The sequence below is a fragment of the Gymnogyps californianus genome, chromosome 1, assembly GCF_018139145.2.
Source record: "Gymnogyps californianus isolate 813 chromosome 1, ASM1813914v2, whole genome shotgun sequence".
NCBI classification, from domain to species: domain Eukaryota; kingdom Metazoa; phylum Chordata; class Aves; order Accipitriformes; family Cathartidae; genus Gymnogyps; species Gymnogyps californianus.
The window spans coordinates 17032611-17057615 of record NC_059471.1 but is presented as its reverse complement, the minus strand read 5'-3'; the positions used below and the strand labels follow the sequence as shown (position 1 = coordinate 17057615).

At 37.3% G+C, this 25005-nt stretch overlaps 1 protein-coding gene across 1 annotated transcript in view; it reads left to right on the top strand.

The window, feature by feature from the left end:
- GUCY1A2 (guanylate cyclase 1 soluble subunit alpha 2) overlaps nucleotides 1–25005 on the top strand; it is a 162226-nt gene that overhangs the window by 135623 nt on the left and 1598 nt on the right. Inside the window, exon 7 of the mRNA XM_050905388.1 lies at nucleotides 14477–14631. Within this exon, the coding sequence (XP_050761345.1) occupies nucleotides 14477–14631 (155 nt within the window). The remainder of the gene's footprint in view (nucleotides 1–14476; nucleotides 14632–25005) is intronic.

The following is a 25005-nucleotide window of genomic DNA, read 5'->3' as shown; positions in this document are numbered from 1 at the left end:
CATGGACGCTGAACGTACAACTGCCAAAGTATTTCCTGTGAAAGGGTTTATTTTGATAGTTATCCACGAGGCGTAACTGTGATCATATGTGATGAGGAACAGACTAACGCCAAAATAACATGACTAGTTCAATGTATGATTGCAGTGTATTAACAGAACTGACAGTCACATTCCTAAAGGATGACTGTCTAAAAAATCATATTACTTTTTCTCCCTGTCAAGATTGCACTGAGTTGCTATGCATGGTGTACTCGATACTGCAAAGTATGTTGTTAGACATAAATCATCATGTTATTATAAAAAAAAAAGTGAAAAATCCGAGTTTATATTGTAAATAAAATTGGTTCAACATAGTTGCTGTACTCTTCATTTTCATCTCTAGTAACTAGATTAATCTTATACCCTGATCTGGTCACAAGTTTTCTGCCAAAACAGGTTTTTGATTCCATGACACCAAAGATGTTTTCCAGGAATGCAGGTTTCGAGAACTATAATGACACCTTGCTTGATGACCAGTGGAGACCACATGGTTTCTAGGATTTCACACCCTTTGATCAACCCCAGTTCACCTATCAGATCTGGAGTCTACAAATCTGCTGTTCATATGAGGAAGTTTTAGGCCTCAAGTCTCCCTGCTGTGCTTCCAGGTTCTTAGACCCAGCTCAGATGCTCCCTAGTGTCTCTGGAGCCACCCCTTTTGCCTGGTGAGGACCTGAGAAGGCACAAATTTTGTGAGGCCTGGTTCTACTGAAGCTTCTGAGTTTGGGATCCTGGTCTCATTTGCTTTCCAAAATACTTAAATCATTATTTCTTAATTAATATTTTCCAACCTGGATTCTGCTAAAAATTGTAAATTTCTTCCCTCAAAAGGAATGCGTTCCTCTTCTTATTCTCACACCTGCTATTACCATAGAAATAGATGTTCCAATATTGGACACAACTCTGTATCTCAGTGACTGTTTTCAATTACTTTTGAGTGTTGCTTGTACTAGGTGCAGAGTACTAACTTCATTTTGCATAGATTTGTTCAAGGAGATAAAGCAGATTCTCAAAGTTGTTTTAGACGTCTTTGCAAAATGCTAAGCTCTAGTTCAGCCCAAGTTTTTGGATGAAGTTTTAGTGAAATTCTAAAGAGAACGTGAACCGAGTTACACTTAATTTAAAACTGAATTTCAAAATTCTGTTTCTTTAAGTGGTTTCAGGACTTTAAAAAATATCTCTCCTACCCCATCCGTTATTTAGGATGACAGGAAGACAGACTTTTCGGCAGTCATTTGAAACCCTCAAAGGTATCACCACTTTCTAATTAGTTGTCCTTAAATGCAGTATGATGTAAGGGTTAAAAAAGACATACATGTGTTAATGCATCCTGTCCATCTTCCTGTCAACATCCTTACAATGTGTTTTCAAGTGTTTTACTAGTGCCTTAAAGAAAAGACTTATATGATGTAGCTTAGCACACTTGCCTCAGGAGTCTGTCACAGCCATTAATATAGTCTGTTTAGGCCTAGGGAAGCTGGATATTCATCTGTGTCTTCATTTCCAGTTTATTATTTCTAGTTGTGTCCCCGTCTGCCATATCTCCCTCTTTGACATTAACACCTTGTAGATATTTGTAGATGATTATCATGTTCTCCCTATTGAGTAATACTTAACCAAGTTGTGACTATCTATGGGTTTTTTAGTTTTCCCCCTTAAACAAATCCTTTCAAGGATCTGAACAGATTGTTGATCTTTTCAGAAATCACTCCTGTTGACAGTACCTAGGTTTTAACTTAATATTCTTGGTGCAGTTGAACTAGAATTCTGTACGAAGGAACTATTTATAGTGTCATATGATGTTCATAGCCCCAAATTACTTTTTTTATGTGACCAGATTGTATGTTAACTCAAGTTCATTTTGGTCTTCACTCAGGAGACCTTACACAGGATTTTCCAATTTTCTCTCTTGAATTGTGTATTTTTAATTTGGAGTATATTTCTAGATGCATTCAGTTTGTGTGATCAGTTAACTTCAAATGTGTGTTGTTTATTGCAGATCATTAACGAACACAGTAAATAAAAATTCAGCATAATTTACTTTTATTTACTAGGCACAAGTACAAGTGAGATGAAGTTCAGGTGTATTTCATCTGCTTTATTTCATTTATCCACTAATTTCAACTCAAGTTAAATACAAATAAAAATGATTAAATTGACATGATTTAATCTTCACAAAACCACAGCCAGAGTCTCTGAAGTGTCTAATGATTTCGTTCTCTCCAACTGTTTTCCCTTAATTTATTAAGGCTAAAAGACTTTGAAGCAATAATATCAAGAATAATTTTCTTTTTTTCTCTTGTAGATAATCGTATCTATATTTAGCTTTCCAGTGTCATTTCTGTTGTTTATTGATTTTAAAAGAACTATTATTTTATTAGTAAGTTTGGTAGCTAATTTGTTTGCTTATTTTGGCTGCATGCTCTCTGCAGATGACCTACTAAATAAATACTGTCTTACAAAAAAGTCCATATTAATGTCAGAAATTTTAATGTTCATTTTAACAAACGCGTTAATGTAAAGATCACTTTCCACTCATCCTTTTTTCCTCTGTTTTTCTACTGTGGGGATAACACTTTATTTCAGGTGAGTCAAATGGTTGCTGCTTCTTTCTGCTTTTCTCGTATTGACTTGATTATATATCATCTGGTAAAAGTTGAATTAATTTTTAAAGACAAATACGTTTTATTTTTGGTTAGCAATTTAAGGGAGAAGGATTGTTGAGCTGGTTGCTCATTTTCTTTGTGGGAGAGGAATTTGTACATTTTACTCTTATTTTTCAGTTACACCAGTTACATATGTGACATGTATGTAGGGTATGAAAAACATAGTGCACCAGAGAATAAAGGGACTCTTGCCATGAAAACACATCTTGCATGCATTTAGGGGGAAAGCAGTAAAGAATGGGACTAAAAGGTAAAGGAGTTGTCAGCTCTTGTTGGCAAAGGTTGAACCAAGAGAGATAGCTTTGGGTGAAGAAGTTGACTAGAAAAGCTTCAAATAAAGCACAATCAGACAAGAGCAACAGCAGGAAAGAAGCAAGTAATAATAATGCTGAATAAGCAAAATCCAGGGCTAGGCATCTGTGTCCTTCGGCTGCCAAATTCACCCAATTAGCAGCGTTAAAGGTTGGCTGGGCAGCAGTGACAAACAATCAAGTTACAGATATGCCATGCTATCATCTGCTACTGCATCCAAAACTAAATTAGTGTTTAATTTGTCTAGTGATTTTCAAAAGAACATGCAAGGATAATTGAGGCTTAAAGTCTCTTTATCTTTCTTTTTTGGTCTTTCTCGCTCACAAATATGCTTTTATTTGTGTGTGTATGTGTTTGTGGATTATAGAAAAATAAATAAGTTGATAAAAGCTTGTGAAGATGGGCAGAGGTAATCTTGACTAAGCATATTAACATGTTTGAATTTTTGTATTTGCAAAATGCATAATATATATAAAAGGAATTATTACAATATATGTATTATGATTGTGTTTTTTTGCAGACTGCACAAGCTAAAACCAGATGTATGTGTTCCCATGCTTTGTTCTTTATCAGTCTGTCTCTGAGGGGGGGATGAGTGTGAGACACAGAGGGAGAGATCACTGAATGAAGTGAAGGAAAGTCGTTAGACTGAACATTGAAGTCTTTCCTTCCCATAAGTGATTCAGCTTCATCTGAGAGCAATTTATCTCTATCTGTTTGGATTTTGTCATATTCTTGACATCATCAGGTCTTCATTTGCTAATTGCTTTGAAAATAGGTTGAAATCTTTCTAGTCATCAAAACACTGGAACGTTAAAATTTATCCTAAATATTCTTCTTAAATTTGCAGCGCAGTTAACAATTTTATCTGAAGCAGTTGAAACAAACAGTAAAATAATATCTCACTTCCATTCATGGCACATCTGACATGCAATAATCATCAGGTATTGCTTGTAGATTTGCAGCTTAAATCTAGAATAGAAAATGTTATATTTTACATGAGTTACAGAGTAATTTTTCATTGATTTCAATAGCCATTTTATTTACAAATTTCTTTTTTAACCTAGATTTTCAGTGAAGGTAGCAGAGCTGTACAGAATACTCTCTGAGTTCTGACGCTAGCTTTTGTTATACTTGTTTTGTGGTAGCAGGAAAGTTTGACTGACTTGCTGAAGTGCTGGCTATACATGAATCATGAGAGTCTGTGAATGCTTTGCTAAAATCCTCAGTTCGGTGCAAAACAGCACCCTTTCTCTTCATGCTCATTCCCTTTGTTGCATGAAGTAGTTTTTCTCAACTCAGTAGATTTGCCTGTCTGAAAGACTTCAAAAAAATCATTATATGCAAATGTGTGTTTTGATTTCACTGAGGAGGAAATTCACTTTCCCTGCATAAATCTGAAGCTCTGTGACGGTGAAGTACAAAGGCCAATAAGGAGTGTTAATAAACCCCTTCCCAATTATAGCAAAGGTGGTCTTAGACTCTTGTTTATAGGATCTATATAATCACAGAGCCTCTTTTCTCTTTGTATGCAATTGCCATTGCCTGTTAGGCTAATCATTACCTGCCAGCTGTGGAGACTTGCTCCAGGCTTAAGAGGAGGGTAAATTCTACAAAAATTATTGTTGTCATCTAGCTCTTACATTGTCTTGTGTTAAGTCTATAGAAATTGAAGTTCTTAAAAATGGACTGATGAACAAGCGAAGGAACACAGCATCATTATTGTTTTTGAGATGAGTGAGATGTGTAAGGATGGTCTAATACTCTGAGCTGTTCTAACATTGGAATGTATATGATATAAAGTATATGTACACCCCAGCTGTCACATGGAAACTTTCTGTACTTTACAAGCTAATTTATCCTTTAGTTAAGCATGAGAATGAGTGGTCATGTTGGACATTTAGTATTCAGATTTCTATGATGATGGATGTGCCCTAAGTGTCTTCACAAGGAAGCAAACTATTTTTTAGCTATTATAACTTGCAACACTAAGCATTCCTTATGCACAGCTTGGGCTGTTCTTAGCCTTTTATCTTTCCATGTCGTCATTCCTTGATTTACTGTATTTCAAAAGAGGGCACATGTTGACTTGTTTCTGGTATTTGTCTATTTTTAATTGGATATATTGTTTGTTAGATTGAGAGGTGCCAAAGGGACTAGTCTCTCCACTTTTCCCAACTTATGAACAGGCATATTTGCAAAACCTGGCCCATTGATTTTTTTGTTGTGTCTACTGTGTCCATATGGCAGAGGGGGATTAATCATTTTTTTATCTTGATTATGTTTGCCTTGGTGCTGATTGCAAGAAGCTGGGGGATCCAGTAGAAACTACACACTTAAAAAGTGTCTCCTCTTTGTGCAAAAAGTATTAAAACACCTTGCAGTGGTAAAGGTTTAAATGACATAGGCAACAATTCAGGTCTCTCTAACAGTGTAGAAGCCTTTGGGAAGAATCTTGATACAGATACATCGTTATTCTACATAGGCTAGATAAGGTTGCTTCTAATAATAAAACTGTAAGATTCTTAGACATCAATGGTTTCTGTAGATTTTAAAGCTGTTATGCAGCAGATCCTTGTTGATTAGTTCCAAGCTCTTCCCAAAGCAGATCAACATGAATTTCATCTATGCATAAAAGCATGTACTATGATCAAAAGATGAAGCATGACTTTTCCATTGAAAGGTCATTTCATTTTACAATTTCAAAGATTGCAGGCTAGATTCAAAGACCATTATGTTAAAAAACCTGAAGAAATTTCTGCTGTTCTGCAAATAGAATGATCTTCTGATGGGGTCCTATCCATCAACAGCTGTTTCTTTGATCATTTATGCACAGGATTGTAGCTCATTTTAAGCAAAGAAGATGAAAGTGTGTCAACTTTGCCAGTCTGAGGGTTGGAGTCATCTCACCTGTCTTTAGCTGTCTGTGCATGAGGTGTCCTGGCTAAACGTACCATTAAATGTCCTTCTCTGTTCCACCAAGAGAGTTAGACACCTTCAGGAGTGATTGATCCAGCCCTTCCTAGGTGCCAGTTTTGGAATGTGAAGAATTGCAGCCTTGAGATTGTTTACCTCCTTGGTTTAGAAGGAGTCTAGAAATCTAATTTAAATGAGCTGCCTAACTTCTAGGTGCTTGAAATTAGGTGAAATCTACCTTAAATGACTAAATTAGCAAAAGTATCGAAGACTGTTTCTTAAGGTTAAAACCCTTATGCCCAACTTTTTTTTTAGCATCCAGTTTTTTTGTTCCCTTAAATATTTTGAGCATGTGTCACTTATCCTTGTTAAAATATCACCCAATCCATTCAGTATATGTCATATGATGGCACTGTGAGACAAAGATGTCCTCCTACACTAAGAATCAAACAGAACTTTCTGATGAATTTTTTTCTTTTTTGGGTGTCAGTGGAGAGGAGGCTGGGAAAAATCCTCCACTGGTATGTGGGCTTGCTTGAATGATTAGCTCTTTTTTAAGTGCCTGAACACACAGATTCACATAGTAATTAAATTCCTGCTGTGGAAATTACTACTCAAAGAAAACAATAAAAAAAAGTTTTTGATTAAATGCTGTATCAGCAATGAAATGCAACATTTTATTGGTGAGGGAGAAGCAGCTTATGAAGCAGTGTATTAACATTAATGTCTCTTCTTTGGAATCTTAGGGGAAGGGTATAGGACTTATTCTTCTGTTCAGCAACTCTAGAAGTTCTCATTTACATGGTTTATACCCCTCCCCCAGCAAATCATTTCAGATCAGATGTTTTCTTACAGATGACCCACATCCTCTTCTAACCTAGACCCTGAGCAGTGCCATAGTGAGTTCAACTGATGTCTCAGGACAGAATTTGGCCCAAAAAACTTTGCCCCAATATAAACTTTTCTTTGATGCTAGAACTAATGAGCCCCCAAAACTAGTCTTGAGTCTTTGGTTTGATTTTTACTTCATGTAATTCTACTTCATACTGCTGATGAAGATTCACAGGGGTATAATTTTTCATCATAGGGTATGAAATATAGAATCATGGAATAAAGGAAGTTGCAAGGAACCTCTGGAGGTCATCTAAACCAACCACTATTCAAAGCAGGGCTAGCTTAGATCATAGTGGAATAACTTAAGGGGAAAGAGAAAAGGAATTTCATCCTTCAAGTCTGGGGCTTCTTTATGTAGAAATGCTTCATAGCTCCTTGCTCCCCATTCAGTAGAGATGACTGTATGCCAAGACCATAGTCCAAGGATGTACATATGTAATGTGCATCACATTGGTTATAATATAACTGTGTCTTTTACACAAACCACAATTGCTTTACCCAATAACTATTTAAAATAGATTTATTGATCCCAAGGAATTAAATCTTTTTTAGTTTATTATTGTATTTTTCATTGTCCTTGTGTAATTTTCTGTGTCTTTTGGTTCAGACGGGTTGAATAATTCTACGTCTATGAGTAAGAAATCTAGGAAATTCTCATTTGAAAAAAGCTAAGTGTTCATTTCTCCAAATGTTGTTCAAATATGGGGGAAATATATCTTGCAGTTTAGTTCTATAGAACACCTTGTGAAATTCAAAGTGATCTAAATTTTCCTGTGAGCAGGTCTGTTCCTTGGCAACAATTCTGTAGTGAGCTGTACTGTCATATGTCCCTTTCCAGAAAGACACTGTGATATTTATAAATCTGTCTAAGAATACAGATAACCCACACGCTAAAGCATATGTCAGGGCATAGCTGTCAGTCCTGTCAACTTGCAGTTCTTTGAAGGAGCAGAAAGGCACATTGACTCACCAGTGTGTGGCTCAGATTTTAGACCTCTGAGCTCTGTAGAGTCTATTTGGCGTTAATACATTTTACAAATAAATGTCCCCGTGGAAGGCATATGTTGAGATTTAGAGATAACACTGTTGTAGAAGCTGCTACAAAACATATAGAGCAGATAACATCTTACAGAATTTGGCACATTCTGTTTGAAAGGAACTGGCAGTGCGTCACAGACTAATAGTTAAGATGCTCTGCAAGAGGTGACTTTTTCCTTTCTGAAGGACACTGCAAGGACAGAAGGGAGAAGGTCATTGCTGAAACACAGACTATCACTCGGTATGTTAGGGCAGAAAGTGAGGAGTGCTTTATTTGTCTGAGAAATAGTAGCATACAGATATCCACGTACATTATTGAAACTGATGTCGAAAGTCCTGATCCAGCAGAACACTTCCTATTGTATTTAAATGCTTGCTGACTTGGGACATCCACGTGCCTGGAAGTATTTCCATACAGCTACTGCCTCGTATCAGCCCTGAGCTCTGCTACCAGCTCAGCACAGTCTTGAGCAGCTGCCAGTCAGTCACATTATTAAGACTTGAAATGCTCCAGGCTGGCTGAGTGGGGGATTACTTCTGCCCGTGGTTGCTTTCCAAACTGTGTCACCTACTTCCCAGCCTGCCCTCACTTCTTCAGCTCAGTGTCTGTGTAAGGCAGGCAGTTCTGTGAAAATGAATTTTGAGTCCTTCTGGATGCAGTTAACCTGTGAGGCAATCTGAGACTTCTCTTTCTAGCATGGGAGTATGTTTTTCAGAGTGTGAGAACTGTTTATTAAGGTCCTTCTGTGTGTGTGTGTGGTGGGAAGAATGTGTACAGCTACCACTCCCATGAAATATTATCGTAGTTCATATTTGAGGAGGAACTGTGAACAACAAACAACTTTCCACTACAAAAAGGATTTCTTTTGGCTTAGGAAATCCCTGAACTGAAAATTACTGGTTGCAGAGATAGAATTTTGGAAATGAGCATGTATTTTTGCCCTGTGCTTATCAGAAGACAGGTTACATGTACTTTTGGTTTGAATTGGAAAGTCTGCTTGCATGTTATAACATCAACTACTCTTTAGTGGCAGGCAAAAAGAAAGGTACCCACAGACTCTTCTTTTTCCTACTCTGCCTTTCAATACTGTCCACAAAGACCCTTTTCTTTTCAACTCAGAAATCATTCTTCACTGTCATGTCCTTATGCAATTCTTCATGCTGTCGCCTATCAGGAAAGATATCTCTGATGTCTCCTTTCTCTTCTTCTGAATTAAACACGGGTTATGCTTTTTAAAATAGATTTGTAAGCCCTTAACCAAGATTGCAGATACTTTTGCACAGCACCATATACATAAGAAGCTTGAAGAATAATTAAAAAACCAGTTAATTTTCCTTTCAGGAATCATTACAGCTTGAACCATTGTTTTGTGGTCTAATTAATAAAGGAAGTATTTTTAAGTCTTGTAATGCAGTGTCTCAGTTTTGACTGAAGGGAAATACGGGTTTTAATGTGTTCTATTGGTTATCAACATGCAGACATGTATTGGTCAAAAATCTTAGATTTGAGGAAGTTTTATAAAACGTTCTTGAGGAGACAAGTACTACTCAGACTGTAGAATGGTATCTTTCCACTTGCATTTCAATGTCAAAGTTTTTTTCCTCGAAAATTATTTGGGGAAATGAGGAGAGGGAAAGGAGAATGCATTTTTCAACAGGGTTTCAAAAGAGAAAAAGCTCAAGAGCTTTGAACATAAAGCAAATTAGTGGATTTGCTTATTGTGAATGTACTGAATAACAGAAAAGGCTATTAAGCAATACATTAGCAATGACAAAATTTACTTCAGGCATGCCACTGCATTCCTTTACTCTTGATAAAATATTTTTGCCTCTTCACCATAAAGTGAGTGTAGATGGGTTGTGAATTTTCAATGTTGCATTTACTTTTGTCTCACTTGGAATAGGCTTCATTTTGATGGAAGAGTGCAGTTTTCAGTATAGTGCCTAAGAAGGCATTGGGGCTATTGGAAGTGATGGAAACTGTAGAGCAGGTCAAAACAAAACAAAACAAAACAAAACAAAACCGAGCACTTTTACCTATAAAAAAGAAAAATCATGCTTTGGCAATGAGGAAGTGTAAAGGGGTAACACACAACTCTTGTAAGATTCAGTATGTCAGAAAAATGCATTAACAGAATGTTCAGTTCAGAAAAACAAAATATTTTTATGTTGATCATCCCTGTTCCTGTTTGTTCTTGACTTTTCTCTCTCAGTCCAGTCTGGACTATCAGATCTCATTGATACCACTTCTGGCACGTTTCCCCATCAGAGGATGACCATAGCTCCAGTGCTCATTATCTTTCCTTATGAACCTTCCTTATCTATCACTATTATACAAAGCCACTATCCTTCCTGTCACTCAGATATTAGCCATTTCTGCTCCCTATGCCTTATCCTGTAGGCAATATCCAAGTACTGCTACATTTTCTTTAAAATTTTTGAAACTTCGTTTCCTTTCCACATAGCTATGCCTTTCCTCTCGTCCTCCAGCAGGCTGCTTTTCTTTTACCCCTCTGACACTCACATCAGCTTTTCTCCACCTCACTTAGCACAGCTGCTGCAAAGATCAAATTAATTAATCTTTCTTCTCCCTGTCCTTTTCCATTCTAAATCTTTCCATTGCGGCCAGTTCAAGTTGTTCCTCTTTATCTAAAAGGCTTCTCACAGGTCTCTTGCTCTTTTTCACACCTGTTCATGTTTCATTCCCCATTGTGCCTTCCAATATTCTGCTCTAGAAATGTTTTTTTGCCTTTGTCCATCTCTTCACTGTTCCTTAACTATGGGGGTCTGGTATTTTCTGGTTGGTTTCTTTTCACAGCTGTCTTCTCTTTGTGATAGTTTCGAAAGATCTGTCTTTCCATTTGTATGCATAATGCCTCTGAACTTTCAGTCCCAGTTATATGCTGCCCTTTTATCATTAGCCAAATAATTAAGGACAGATAAAGGAGCAGTCGGCACAGATGAAAAGCATGCATTTTATTAAAAAGGCTCAATTTAAGTATAAGATAGTTAATATACATATAATGTATATTACACATATATTTAAAGGACATAAATGAATAAATATAGTTATGATAGACAAAGAATGCATCCTAGCATTGCCACCTAATTTGCATTTCATATGTTATTAATAATCTTTAATGGTAACTGTTCTGGGAAAGCACTGATAAGGACTGCCTATACAATATAGCTTGGGAACTATAACTATACATGTATAACTGTTATTATTGTTCTAAGTCAAGTTCTCTAGGCAGATTTTCTTTTGCTGCAAAGTTAATGTGAGAGGTTGATGTGCCCCAATAAGTGTCTTGTTGCTAATAATTTGATCACACATTTTCTTGCTTCGTAAAAAAAAGCCTTAAACTGTTAACGCAATACTTTTCAACTCAGTGAGGAAAAAGCTGGAATAACTTATCTGCAGATGAAATAAAATCTTGAAAAGACATTTTTGTGAAAAGCATATTTCACTAAAAAGTAATATATGACCAAGATAATGGTTATTCTCGATATAAGAAGACACACTAAGGAATACTTCATGGCAATAGCATCAGTGTTGCAGGATTTTTCTTGTAGAGAACCATATAATGAAGCAGAAGCGGAGCTTTATTGCAAGCCATTCTTGGTGTAATTTTGTCTTGTATCAGGCATTTATCTCTATGGTTTAATGAGAAAACCTAGATTAACTTTCTTGCACAAAATGAAAACTTCAGTTTTTGACACTCTTGTTGGTAGCTCTATGTAGTTTAACCTGTGTTTGTGAGAACATCTACCTTTTTTATTGTGGGAGCATGTTTTTTAAAAAAATCAAAGATACTACAGAACACAAAATGTTATGTACTCAGCCAAACCAAGGGTTTTAAAAATCTCTTTAGATACACACTATATTAAATAGAAATGTTTTCTTTCTTCTGTCTCATCCCTTCTGAAAGTCAAGCAGTTCACAGAAGATCTAACCTATGTACTTCTGAGTGAAATTTTAAATATCTGTTTATTTTTGCTCCCAGCCTCAGTTTTTCCATGGAAGTTGGCATGGCTTTAGCTTCATTCACCTAACCTTGCAAAGGAAAATATTTTATATTAAGGGTGGTATATCAGCTTGTATTTTTTTCAGCAAGTCTGACAGTGTAACGTCTGGTTTCCTTGGCACATGCAGAAAAGTCATAACCACAAAGGCCATTTCCCCAGTGTCTTTTTGAGACAATCATGAGACAAGATCTTGAAAGCATTTACTGTGTGAGTGGGGTTTGGGTTCTTCAAGAGAGCCTAAACTTTTGCTACTGAGAATTTGGAAATCCTGATGGATTTGGAAGTCCTTTGGAAGTCCTCTGTCACTGAAGCACTGAATGATAAAAAACTATGTGGACACATAAAGGGAAGCACTTCAAGAGTGAAAGCAGAAAAACAATAAACAACAACTTTAGCTTTCACTGCATATATTGCAAAAGTAAATTTTATTTTCTTAGTACATTTTTTGCTACCAGATTTTCCTTCCACTCTAATGTGTACTCTCATTTCCACTTTCCAACAGCAAAACAAAACTATTGCTTTTTCCCATGGTTTCAATCTGGCCTTCATATGTGGTTGAATGTACCCTAGAAGAGGTCACAGCGAGTGGTTTATTTGTGATTCTTAAAGAAATGTGCAGAGTAGTAGTGGAACAAATAGGTAGCATTAGCTCTGTTCTTAAAATTGTGTACAAAATAACCAATCCTTCTCCCATCTCGCAAAACCAAGACATTGTAAATAAATTCTTTATTATTTATTGAAAGCTGATAGCATACTTGCTGTTGTGTGTGCAAGACTTTCTGCTCGTAATCTTTTGCTGAGGGCAGGTACTGACCTCACTAATATGCAGAAGAGCTGTTTGCTTGCTTCTTGACTGCAGGAGCACTTTTATCACTGGAAATGAACAATGGAGTTTAAATGTATGTTGTGGCAAAAGCAGGAAATCTTCACGCCCCAAAATATGACCAAAATAATGTAGGTGTGATGGGTTTGCACAGATGTTCACAGCCAAAGCAAGCTTGTGGGTTCTTCCCAGCCCAATAGGACAGAGTATTTGAAGGATTTCAGTAGCTGCCTTCCAAACTGTAGTAAAGGTGGAAAGCTCAATTAAATTCAAGTGCTGTTAATTCACAGATTTTTTTTTTTTAAATCCTAGTCTGTAATTAACAGCATTATTGTGAAGATTGAAGGTTTTATGTTGCCTGTGAGAATATTGTAAATAGTATCACATTGAATGCAGAACGACATGTTCTTAGGTTACGCATGGGCTTAGTGTATAGCAGATATAATGCTATACCCATTGTCTGTGACATATAAGAAAGGAACAAAATGAAAAGGGTGCTTAGCTGCATGGTAAAATTCTTGGACACATGGGAAGAACTACAATCAGTGAAATAATGTGGGGTCCCACATGTTCGTAGAACTTCATGGACACCAAGGTTATAAAATGCTGGCATTTGTCTTAACATAAAAAAATGTTTTTTTATGATTTTTTATTTGTATTTGAGTAAATACATATTGTTTTATTTAAAAAATAGGGATTGACAGACAAAAGCACAGTGCGGTAACTGTGAATTAAGTAAGTCAAAGGACCATACTGAGTATAGTATCAGTGAAGTCACTCATTCAGACCCCATCAGACCCTCTGTTTTAGTAGCTGCTATTTATTTTCTTCATGTTATCTCACGTTTTGCAGCAGTCCAGTTGCTATGAGTAAGAGTATCCTCAGAAGATATAAATAAATATCTTCTTTTCATTTTGTAATGTTGTAAAGTTAACAGGAGAAAAAGACTTTGCTATTTGTAAAAATTATTTTCTTGGCAAACACCATTGGTTGCAAAAATGTACGCAGAATAAATCTGTTTGATTATTCACTCTGAAAGAACCTTGGATGATGACTGCAAGCTTTACAGATCAATGTAATTGCCACATCTCAGACAGTTACAGGGGATGATTGCTAGAATAGTCATATGTTTTTTAATTTGCTGGGGATTTATTCCTCCTTATTTTGAGGAGGATACAATTATTTTTAAAATCATTGGTGCCTTAATCTTCAGCATCTTCACCATTGCAATATCTCTTAGTCTGACAAGTGAGAAAGACCTTAGACCTTGAAGAAGTTTGGAAGAAAAAAATATGAAGAAGATAAAAGTTGCATCTTAATTCATTCCACTTTACTACTCTTTCTGCCAGTTTCAGAAAATTTGGGTCTTACTTTAAAGCCTATGTTAGAAGTGGTGGCAAAAATAATCCTCTGTAATATATCTATTTGTGTAATTAGATGGCTGATATTGCAGTAACTCTTGGTGATCCCATCCTATTCTGTTCATGATTCCTGTTCTGACTGCCGTAGTCTCCAGCAAACGTGCACAGAAGAAGAAAATAGTTTTGGTAAAAGATAACCATGGTTTTGTTCTTCTTTTTTTAACTGTATCTGATTTAAGCTAGAGGAACGGGAGAGCCTGTTTTCTTCCACTTCACTCTTTCTTCTTTGGTTTATTATTTCTTTGAAAGGGTTGCTGTCACTGGCTTGTAAATAAGTGTTAATGACATTACCGTGGGCAGCACAAGAGAGACAGACTGACATGGATCTCATGTTTTTCCAGATGAGGATAGGCATTCACTCAGGATCAGTGCTGGCCGGCGTCGTTGGTGTAAGAATGCCACGTTATTGTCTCTTTGGGAACAATGTCACCCTTGCAAGCAAGTTCGAATCAGGAAGTCACCCACGCCGCATCAATGTCAGTCCAACCACATACCAGTAAGTTCTCTTAGCCTTTTCATACTGTTTTTATTTCAGCCTGTTTTGAGTTCAATCTTGTAACATGCTCTGTCCTCAACACATGAACTTCAACAGCAAGTCAGCAAGGCACCAGGACAACTGGCAAGAGGTGTTGCATGGGGCTGTCAGTCTTTCATTTGCAAGTTTGCATCAGAATGCGCAAAGAAGTCAGGCAGTGGAGGCAAGAAAGCACAACAGGAGGGCCAACCATTCCTCCCTAAAATAACATGTAACAGAAGAAGTGCGAGATGTCTCCCAAAGCACCATAATTTTATGCACTATTACAGCTTTAGGCTAAGGATTTGGGTTCCACCCGCTAGACACAGTTCACGGAGAGAAGCATATTCCCATTGGCTCAGAAGAAAGTCTTTAATTTTGCCAGTGAGGCCAACCTTTCAAAGAGTTTTTATGCTTTCTTGAAGACAAAATTTCTTATTTAGCACTGTAAAGAGACACTTGATAGAAGCATTTTCTTAATGTAGGAATAAAGTTTGAAAATGGCAAAGCGTTATCCCTAGCTCTTTGAAGAAATTATGCAAATAGAGAGAAGGCTTGATTAAATCTGCTTATGAGGAACAGCTCCTAAATAAAAAAGGTGTTCCTTATTGTTCAAATTTGACAGCTTGACTATTAGAATTTCTGCTGCTTGGATTACTACTGATGTACTCACTTTTTTTGGCAGGAGATCTCAATCTTGCTCCTTTTCCAGTGTTCTGTATCTGAAGTAATTTTCTGAAGTACAGTTTTGCTCAGGTTTGGGGACTGTTTCTCTGTGGCAAATCTGTATGCAATTGCTCAAACAATACTACTTTTCTTTCCTTTTTTTGCTTATACAGAACTATGAATCTCAATATTTATTTTTTCCCCATACCTATCTATGTAAATTAAAGTTTTAAATGGAATTTCTTCATCAAAGAATTGAAGCGTCTGATATATTAAAATATAAATAAGTCAGAAATTAAAGTTAAAAGTAATTAAAACTAGTGAATAAAATTACATTCTTCTGAAGAGCCCATTCAGTCGAGATCAGATTTATAGAATGGAGCAAGTGTAGCTAATTGAACAAGAGGCAGAGAAACTGAATAGAGTTTTGATCATAAAGTGAACAGAAGCAGATTCATACAGTTGTCTGGTAACATGCAAGAGAAACACAGACCCAACCTACTATTGGGTATAGAAAATCTGTTTTTGTTTAAATAAAAATAAATTCAATAAATATGTAGGAAATTGCTGTTTGGAACTTAGTGTGACTTGAAAAGAAATTGTCTTTGGGACCTTCCAGGTACAGTGTTCTAGTGGCTTTGGTTCCTGGTCTTCCACTATGGGACAGGAAAAGCCCTCTAAGACATTGTTTGAAAAGTCAACACAAGATTGTTCACCAATTGTGTCCCAGTTTTGAAAACTTATGCAGTAGCAGGGCCTTTGGTGCTAATTTTATACAAATGGAGGTGATTCTGGCAAAAAGCAACAAAGGCCCTATGACAGGGACCTGAACTTTTCTTGTACAGGAGCAGTTCTTATAAAGGGATGTTCTCCAACCTGAGAAGGTCTTCGAGATATTCTGAAAGTGCAGGCTGTACTTTTTCAGAAGAGAGACCTTAGTGCTTCACAAATGTGGTTCAGGGGTGTTATTCCACTCAGGGCTATGGTGTTGCTCAAGTTTGTGTCCCTGAGAGCAGAAATTGGTAAGCTAGACAGTTTCATAGTATTTTAAGAAAAATACAGTTGGAAATATAAGTAGTGAGTATTTGTGGGGCCAATGATGCACAAAACTCTTTTCTTGGCATGCTGAAGCCAGAGTCACTTTCAGTGTACCAGTGCCAGTTCTGTTGGGTTTGGTTATGAGAGTGATATGGCACCTCTTCTGTGGGACAACAGATTTGTGGTCATTGTTGAGCAACTTGATCTAGTTGAAGATGTCGCTGCTCATTGCAGGGGGCTTGAACTAGATGACCTTTAAGGGCCCCTTCCAACCCAAACCATTCTATGATTCTATGATTCTATGATTGTATATTTTCTTTTCATCACATTGCTGGTAAAAAGTCTGTTCTGAAAGCCAGTTTGAGGGCTTGTATATGGAGTTTGTTAGAAATCTGTGCTTTTACGCTGCCCTTTATCTGACTCCAAGTACCTTGTAGCACAGAGAAGATGGCTTCTGTTTGTCTGTGTCTCACCTCTACCTGGCTGCCATTGGTCATACTGTACCGTAACAAGTCAAATGCAGGTAGCCTGGGTTTGGAGAGCATTCTTACTAAGATCTAGGTAGCATAATGTGAGTCAGATTTTCTCATGCTGTATATCTTCCAGGCTGTATCAAAAAGGGGGCTACAATTTTTTTCACTTCCCTTTAATCCTAGAAATCCAGTAGGAATAGGACCATTTGTTTCTGGATGGCTAAACTTTCACCTTATATGATCATCATGTCTGGGCTTATCTTCCAGAAAGTTACAAATTTAGACTGTTGCTTTCAAAAAGGGAAGATAGGTAATAGAAAAGTGACTAACGATGCAGTAATGCTATAACATAAAATTGCAAAACAAAACACAACAAAATACAGAATTATTGGTATTTGTTATCTGCATTATGTACTATGTAAAAAATCTGCTGTTATGTGCTGAACAAATTCAGCGCTCCATTCAGAGAACTTTAAGTGCAAGTAACAGGCTATACACATGGTTACAGGTAAAGGAAGTAGAAATGGCAAGAAAACACATGTTTGAATGAGATGCAGTTATCATTCAAGAGGAATGGCTAAAAGTAATGATGAAAAGCCTAGGAATGAGTTTATTTTATATGCTTCAGAAACTATATGAGAAAATAAAATGAATGTGCATGGGGCGACTTAGAAAGGCTATTTCAAACCATACCTTCTGGCATGGTTGAAAGCATGAGAACAGACAGGGAAGAAGTCAAGAAATGACACTGCTGACACAGTGGCCAGGAGAGACTGCAATTACAAAATACTCTATAGGGCAGAATTATTCGGAGCTTCTGAAGGTGATCTAGGAGGTTTGAACATAATATACTGCTACTATCCAAATAAACAAGTAGTGATCTGATGCATCTGTATATAGCTTTTCTTGAATATAATTTGCATGAGTATGTAATTTGCCGTGTACAAATAAAGTGATTCATCACAAACTGAAATGTCTTTATAGTTGACCTTATATTCCATCAAATGCTTCTATTTGATCATACTGTGCTGCTGTGTACTCAGTTAATATTTTTATTATCTAAGAAGCAATGTTTTCCAAAGTAGATAATTCTGCAATCAATATGAAAATAACAGAATTTTCAGTTAATTAAAACTACTGGCATTTATCATTGTTTGTGTCTACCATGCCCCCTGATGAAAATTCTGATATAAGTTTTGTGCTTACAAAGCATGCAGATACTGGAAACATGTCTAATACTTACCAGCTTTCATTTTACAGTACAGATTATTCATTACAAAGCATCATCAGCATTCAAATTATAATCACACTTCAGAATGCTTATTATTGGTTTCAGACACTTCCCTGTGAGCCCATAATCTGCCTATGTAAGAATCAGAGTCTAAAATTATAAATGTAAGATGTGGTGTTGCCTAGCAGCAGCAGTGAACCTGGGGCGGCCTTGCTCCAGTTACACCTGCCTGGGCAGAGCTCTGCGGTGTGAAACAGCACCTTCTACAAAGGTGGCCTTTGAATCTGTTGGGGATAAGAGCTCACTTCCGTTCAAAATATCTTGTTCTCTTGACTCAGACAGGTCTTTTGACTGTAGGATTACAGAGCCCCATTTGCTTTGAATCACTGAGCATTGTAAAATGGAAGCACTGCAACAGCAGTGGTAAAACTTCCAGTGAAACATGCGGAAACTGAAGAGGGAGTAGAGGATCCCAGACTGGTCTCTGTTTAAACATGTGACCAGGAAGGAATAGAAGAATAACACATCCTCTGTTCCTTTAGTAAACTGGCAAATTCAGCTCAAGGCTTATTTAATTCATCTACATTATCCTGAATTGAATAAAATTACCCTATTCTCCATACTCAGGAAGGAAGCACAATGAGATTTATGAGACTCTTCTTTGGCACAGAAGAGAGATTAAATAATTTTTAATTCTTTGTTTCAGCCTTGAATAATGATGTTTATCAGATATTAATATAATATAGCTACATTCATCCTGTTTCCCTAATAGTATTACAATGTAATGCCTTGGGATCTCTAAGCAGTTATCAAAAGCAGGTAAACATAATTGTTGCTATTTGTCAAGTAACTGTATTTTAAAATGAATTCTCTTTTTCCTCTTCTTTCCACCTCTGGTCTTTTCCAGCATGTGTTTCCCTTGTGGAGAAGGTGCTTCTGGCATCAAGTGTTGGGTACGGATACTTTCCATTACCACATGCTGGGCAATACATCTGGGACCTGAGCTTAGGCAAAGATGAGCAGCCTGTATCCTACATCCTTACCTGATTTAGCAGAGAGAGCAACCAAGTGTACCTCCTTATTGAGCTGGGTGAGGTCACTGCTGGTTCACTTGCCTAAATTGTCCCTCAGCCTTTAAAATTGATTAAAGACTGCAGAATTTGGATAGGTTTTTAACAGTTATCTCACAGAATGTTGTATGGAAGAAGTTTTAGGTAGTTAAGAAGGATGTACAGCTCTCTTTATCAGGATTTTAAATTAGAACTATGTGTTTTATAAACTCTTTATAGGATTTTATTGTAATCAAATTCTTTTCCCTACAGATTATATCTGTGTGTATATATATATATTTTTCCTACAGGTTATATCTATATCTATATCTACATCTATATCTACATCTATATTTTTCTGGCTCATGTGGACAAACAAATGGATTTGCTCTCCAAGAACCTTTTCAGATTATTTTAAATTTTATTTCTAAGCATCCTTTAAAAAACTGTTTCTTTTTATATTGGTCAATTCACCATGTATGCTTTCATGAGAGATATTGGTGGACAGGCAATTTAGTTATGGACAGAAAGGGTACACAGCTTATACACAGACACAAAAAATTATTCTTAGTCTGATTAAAGTATTAAAAGTCTAGTCAAAATGCACTAGTTTATTCTTGGTTTTCTGTTCCCAGTGTCATCTGCCTCCACAAGGCTGCACCCCTGTAGTCACTGTGATTTGTGATTGTGGTCCTGGGACCTCTGCTGTCTGCCCGTGCTTGTGCTTCGTGACACTACATTTTTCTTCAAGGTTCATAGGTAGTTCACTCTACACAGAACAACTCTGTGTTAGATCACTGTTCATTAGTTAACGGTGTATGTACACTACAGTTCCACACAGCTAAACTAAAGCTAAAACTTATTTAGGCAATAGTCATCTGACTGCTAGACAACTGCTAAAACTACAAAAAGCTCAAGCCTAGACAAATCCAGACAAGTCCTGAGGCCAGTGCTGTTAGACCAATGCAAAGCCTGGGGCCTTTTACTAGTGATGGCACAATCCTATCCTGGCGCAAACCAGAGCCTGATTCTCTAATGTCCCAAACAGAGAGCAGAGACCCAGTATTCCTTCTGCTTAGGTAGGTGAGAAATAAAAGTGTTAAAGGTCTAGTGATAGACACTCACCATGCTGAGCTGCATGTGATATACAATATATTGCATTAAAAAATCATGGCTAGTCCTTTCATAATCTTACTACAATTGATCTGTGTGAAGGAAAAACACTGATACACGAACTGCCATAGTTTAAAAAATGATAAAGTACAATGTGAAATGAATTAGATCCAGACATAGTCAGGGTTTTTTTCAGTCTCCTGGTCTTTCTAGCATGTATAGAAACTGAGGGAGAAATTCAAAGCCACTGAAATTTAGAACCAAGTGCACTGATTTTTGGCATTACAATAGCAAATCCATATCTTTATACAGTGTATTTTATGAGCAGCCTACCAATATTTCTAATGAGTGCCGTAATAATTTATCATCTGAATTCATATGGAAACAAATGAGCTGGCATATGTTATCAAACCAGATGCCCAGCTGGTGAAGTGACCAACACTTGTTGCCACAGAGGAAGGGCTCAGCAATCCAGCAGGAGACAGTCTTCTGATAACCTGTTTCAGAAGCCATTAATTAAATTTTCCTAATTGTAGCAATTAATAGGTGGATGTGAACAAGGTTAACTACAGTTTTTATAGTTCTTTAAGAGTTAGGGCAGAAAGAACCTTTTCTTTTGTTGATAGCCAGCCCTGTGAAAGGTAACATTTATGGAAGATTGACCTGGCCACTTTGCTTTTCTTATGGATACTATATTTAGGAAGGCAGTGCATATTCTCCTTTATTGTAGTGCGTTGTATTTCTTTCAGAAATATTGCTCAAATTTTGGTCTATACAAAACAATTTTCCTAAAAGAAGTTTACATTGAAGTTCAGTTCTGAGTGGGTGCTTTCTTAACTCTGATTCAGCAAATTGCCAAACCCTATCATAACATGACTTTTATTTAGGGTAGGTGGAAATTCATTATACAGAGGTTAAAATGTAAATATATGCAAAAGCAAAGCTGAATAAATATTTGGCTGTTGTTAATACCTTACTTGGATATTACATTCCTGTTACATAGTTTATTGAAGCAGCAAATACTACAATTAGTCTCATATCTAATTAGATATGAACATGTGTTTGAAGATTATTATATAATACATATTTTATATACATATATATATATCAGTTTATGGCACTTATCTCAGGAACTGTGATGTAAAGTATATCCGCTGTACATTGTGTGGAGGGCCTGAGGAAGACAGAGGGGAACAAACTGTGCAGGCAGGTGGAGATGCTGTACTTTGTTCTGGGGGGGCTGGTACTCCTGAACTGCTCCTGCAGTCAGGGGACAGCGAGTGGCAAGCTTGGCAAGCAAGAGGAGGAGCCTGGCCGAGGATGGGCTGCAACACCACCGGGATTGCTTGCTTGCCCCTTACTATCTGTTGACTCTGGAAGGATTTGGCCTGACTGCGTGGCCTGAAGGTGGCTTTTAAGACAAGCCTGGTGTAAAGGCCAGAGAAAAGACAGGCCCCTGAGCACTACAAATTACGCAGTGTGCCGGGCTCCTGCAGCCGAACGAACCTGCTGGCATTTGCTGGGATTTGCAATTTGCTGGGATGTGGTAACCTGTGCTAGCCATGTCCAGCAAGCACTAGTCACAGCAGTGGGGAGATTTCAAAGGTTTCCAGACACTGTACAGGCAATGTGTCCTCTGAAGCCCTCATGGTGGAACTCAAAGTATTAGAGCAGGCTGAAGCTAGGTGAGTGCTTTCTCAGCACTGCTGTTTCTCAAAGCAGCTAGAGTTGAGTTAGCACACGTGGTAATCATTTATTCCTTCAGCTGTGGAAATACCGTTCTCAAAGAAGATCATCTTTTGTGTTTCCGAAGGAGCTGCTCTTTCATGTTTCCAAAGGAGTTGCTACTCCAGACTGCTAAGTGGCTGCTTCTCTCACCATCTTATTCCTCCCTTTGGACAGATCCTTCAGTTTGTGATTGTATCTTGCTTGGGAAGGAACGGAGCAAGTTAGCCCACTTTTCGCAAAAAAATCATAAAATATTTGCAGCCATCCTTCCTGCTGAGCCTGAGGGCAAGCAGAGGTACTTTTTTTGTATTAGTATTAGTTAATCTGCACAGCATCCAGTGATAAGTACAAAGGTCTGACATCTCTGAGAGATGGAGAGATAAAGAGGTGATATTGCTTTCCAGTGGGCATGGAGAGAGTAAGAATCATTGTGGAAGGCGTGCAGTCGGCATAGAGGGCCTTGCAACAAATAATTCTGTAGTAACAAATCTTTGTTAGTTCATTTTCTGAATATAGGAACTCACTGATGAAGATGTGACTGTTTCTTGCCAAAACAGTTTGAAATATAATTACCCTATCATTTCATCTATGCAAAAAAGAGCTACAGCTTTTAAAAGCTTCTTCAAGGTTCCCACTAAGTGTGACCCCAATTTTCATTCACACACAGACCTCCTGACCTTGAAATGCGTCTTGTTTCCACTAGAAAATAACCACATTTTCTGTTTCCATACTGACACTTTTCTTTTTTTTTTTAAATGAAGGAACTGAAAATGAAAAAATAAATGGGATAATTCTCAGATACCATCTCTTTTTGTCTGAAAGCAACAGCATTTCCACTAGGGAAGGGACAGAACAAGAATTTAAACAGTTCTGGAAGATTTCAGGTTAGGAGGGGAAGTTAATCAGCTACAAATCAGTGTTTAAGAAATTCTTCCTCCCCTGAAACATCAACAAAGACGACAAGCTGAGGGCAGACCTAGTTCCAGGCAATTTATAAGAATGCTTGAGTAGCCTGACCCTCACAATTTAAGCACTGAGTTGTAAATTGCATATCCAACCACTTGAGTGGAACCCAGAATTTTGAACCTGTGAATAACCTACTATAAAAATATCCTTTACAATAGTGCTCTTGAGGGAAATACACAGAAGTGATGCAGGAAATACAGCTGAGATAAATGCTTTGGAATATTTTCAGACTAGTTGTTACATGTCTATTCCTGAACTGCGGCGGTTGTGTAACTTCAACTTAAGCTCTATGACTATGGGACAATCTGGGGACATTTTATGTAGAGTTTAAACTGCCATATAATTTCCTGAAGGTGAAGGATAGATTGTGCTCTCAGACTTTCAGAACAGGCAGTCTGACTTGATCACAATGAAATTCTCTGAGAATGGTCCACAAGGTGAGGCAAACAACCAGAACTGGGTGCTACCACCCAGGAAACCTTCCAGACCAGAAGGTTTTACACTGGCTCTTCCCCTGAGCCAGAGGGGAAATGCAAAAGCTGATGGTGTGGCTCGGCCTTGCCCTTGCTGAGGATCTGCACTATTCATTCAGCTGCTTGGCAGAAGTATCTTTTGGGATTCTTTGTACCCATGAAAAGGAAGACAAGAAACTTAGAAAGGGCTGTAGATCTGGGTCATGGCCATCAACTGCTACTGTTTTCTTTTTAACATCACGAAAGGTACAAATATAGGAGAGAAGATTCCTGCAGAAAAATGTCCTCACTGTTAAGCACTAAGGATTAGCAGATAACTTATTTCTTTAGTGTATACACAAAGCGGTAAGAAATCAGGGGCAATTTCTGAACCATGATCTCATTCTCAGCCTGGGAAACCAAGTGTCAGGACCAATATATTTAAGGAATCTGAAGAACCTGTTCTTTAGGAGAATGCTAACAAGAGGTCATTTTTGTCCTGATTAAAGTCTTTCTAATGGTATTATTACAAGAGCCAGAAATTATTTTTTTTTCTTAAAAGTATAAACTAAAGTAAGTAGGATAGAATATGATCATAAGTAGCTTCCATGAGCATTTGGTAAAGAAAGTTTCCTGCTGTGCTTGCTTGGGAGCTGAAATGTTACCCAATAAAGGTCGGCTAGACAATTTCTGAGGGTGAGAGGCTGATTCAAACAGTGCACCTAATATAGGGATGTGGAGTCTTTCATAAGCCACAGTAGTGGAGGAATTTCCAAAGGACTAATTGGCTAGTCACCCATCCCTCCCGGAGCATTTCATTGCAACCAAGTTACAATTCAGAAAACGAGTGAAAATAAGACCTTTAATTAGTATCTTGCACTTTTGTTCTATGAGGAAAATAGTGTGAAATATCAACTAAACTCAGAGCCAGCCCTGAACTGAATTAAAGAATGTATATATATTTTACAGTTTCAGACTTGTATAACTGTCATTACAATTAGATAATATTAGGCTCTGAGAAGGAAACCATTGATTTTTAGCAAGGCCAGATGCTCCATAGTGAATAGTCAGTTTGGGGAAGAATGACTGCAGCGAAAGCTTACAGATTGAGCTCAGAAAGTTCTAAGAGTTCAACTGTTGCTTGCAGAAATCTAGTCTGGGAAGCAGCAAAGAGTTATTTCAGTGTATTAAGCCTGTAGTTTTAAAATGCAAAATATTTACCACAAGTATTGCAGAGATGAAAAGAGAGAAGCTTCTCTGTAGAGGCCTCTGCAAACTCCCATGCAATTTAGAAAAGATTACAGTATTTTGATCACAAAATTGACAGTCTGGAAAATAGATTTTGACATTCAAACCATATGCTAAACAAAGACCACCACAGAAGTTCAAAGGCAAAAACATTGTTGGATTTATAACCAACTGATTATTTAAAAGCTGGGAAGAAAATGCCTTTATATTTCAATGAGCTCACACAGATTGTCTCAGCCAAAACCCACGAAAAATACTTAGTAAAGGAAGCGCCATTACATGTGCTGAGAATCCTGGAAAATTCTCCTGGCAACAGGATTCATTCATTCACTTACTTCCCAGAAATCAGCTTTAGAGACATTAAATAAACAATCTATTACACAATCCACTGA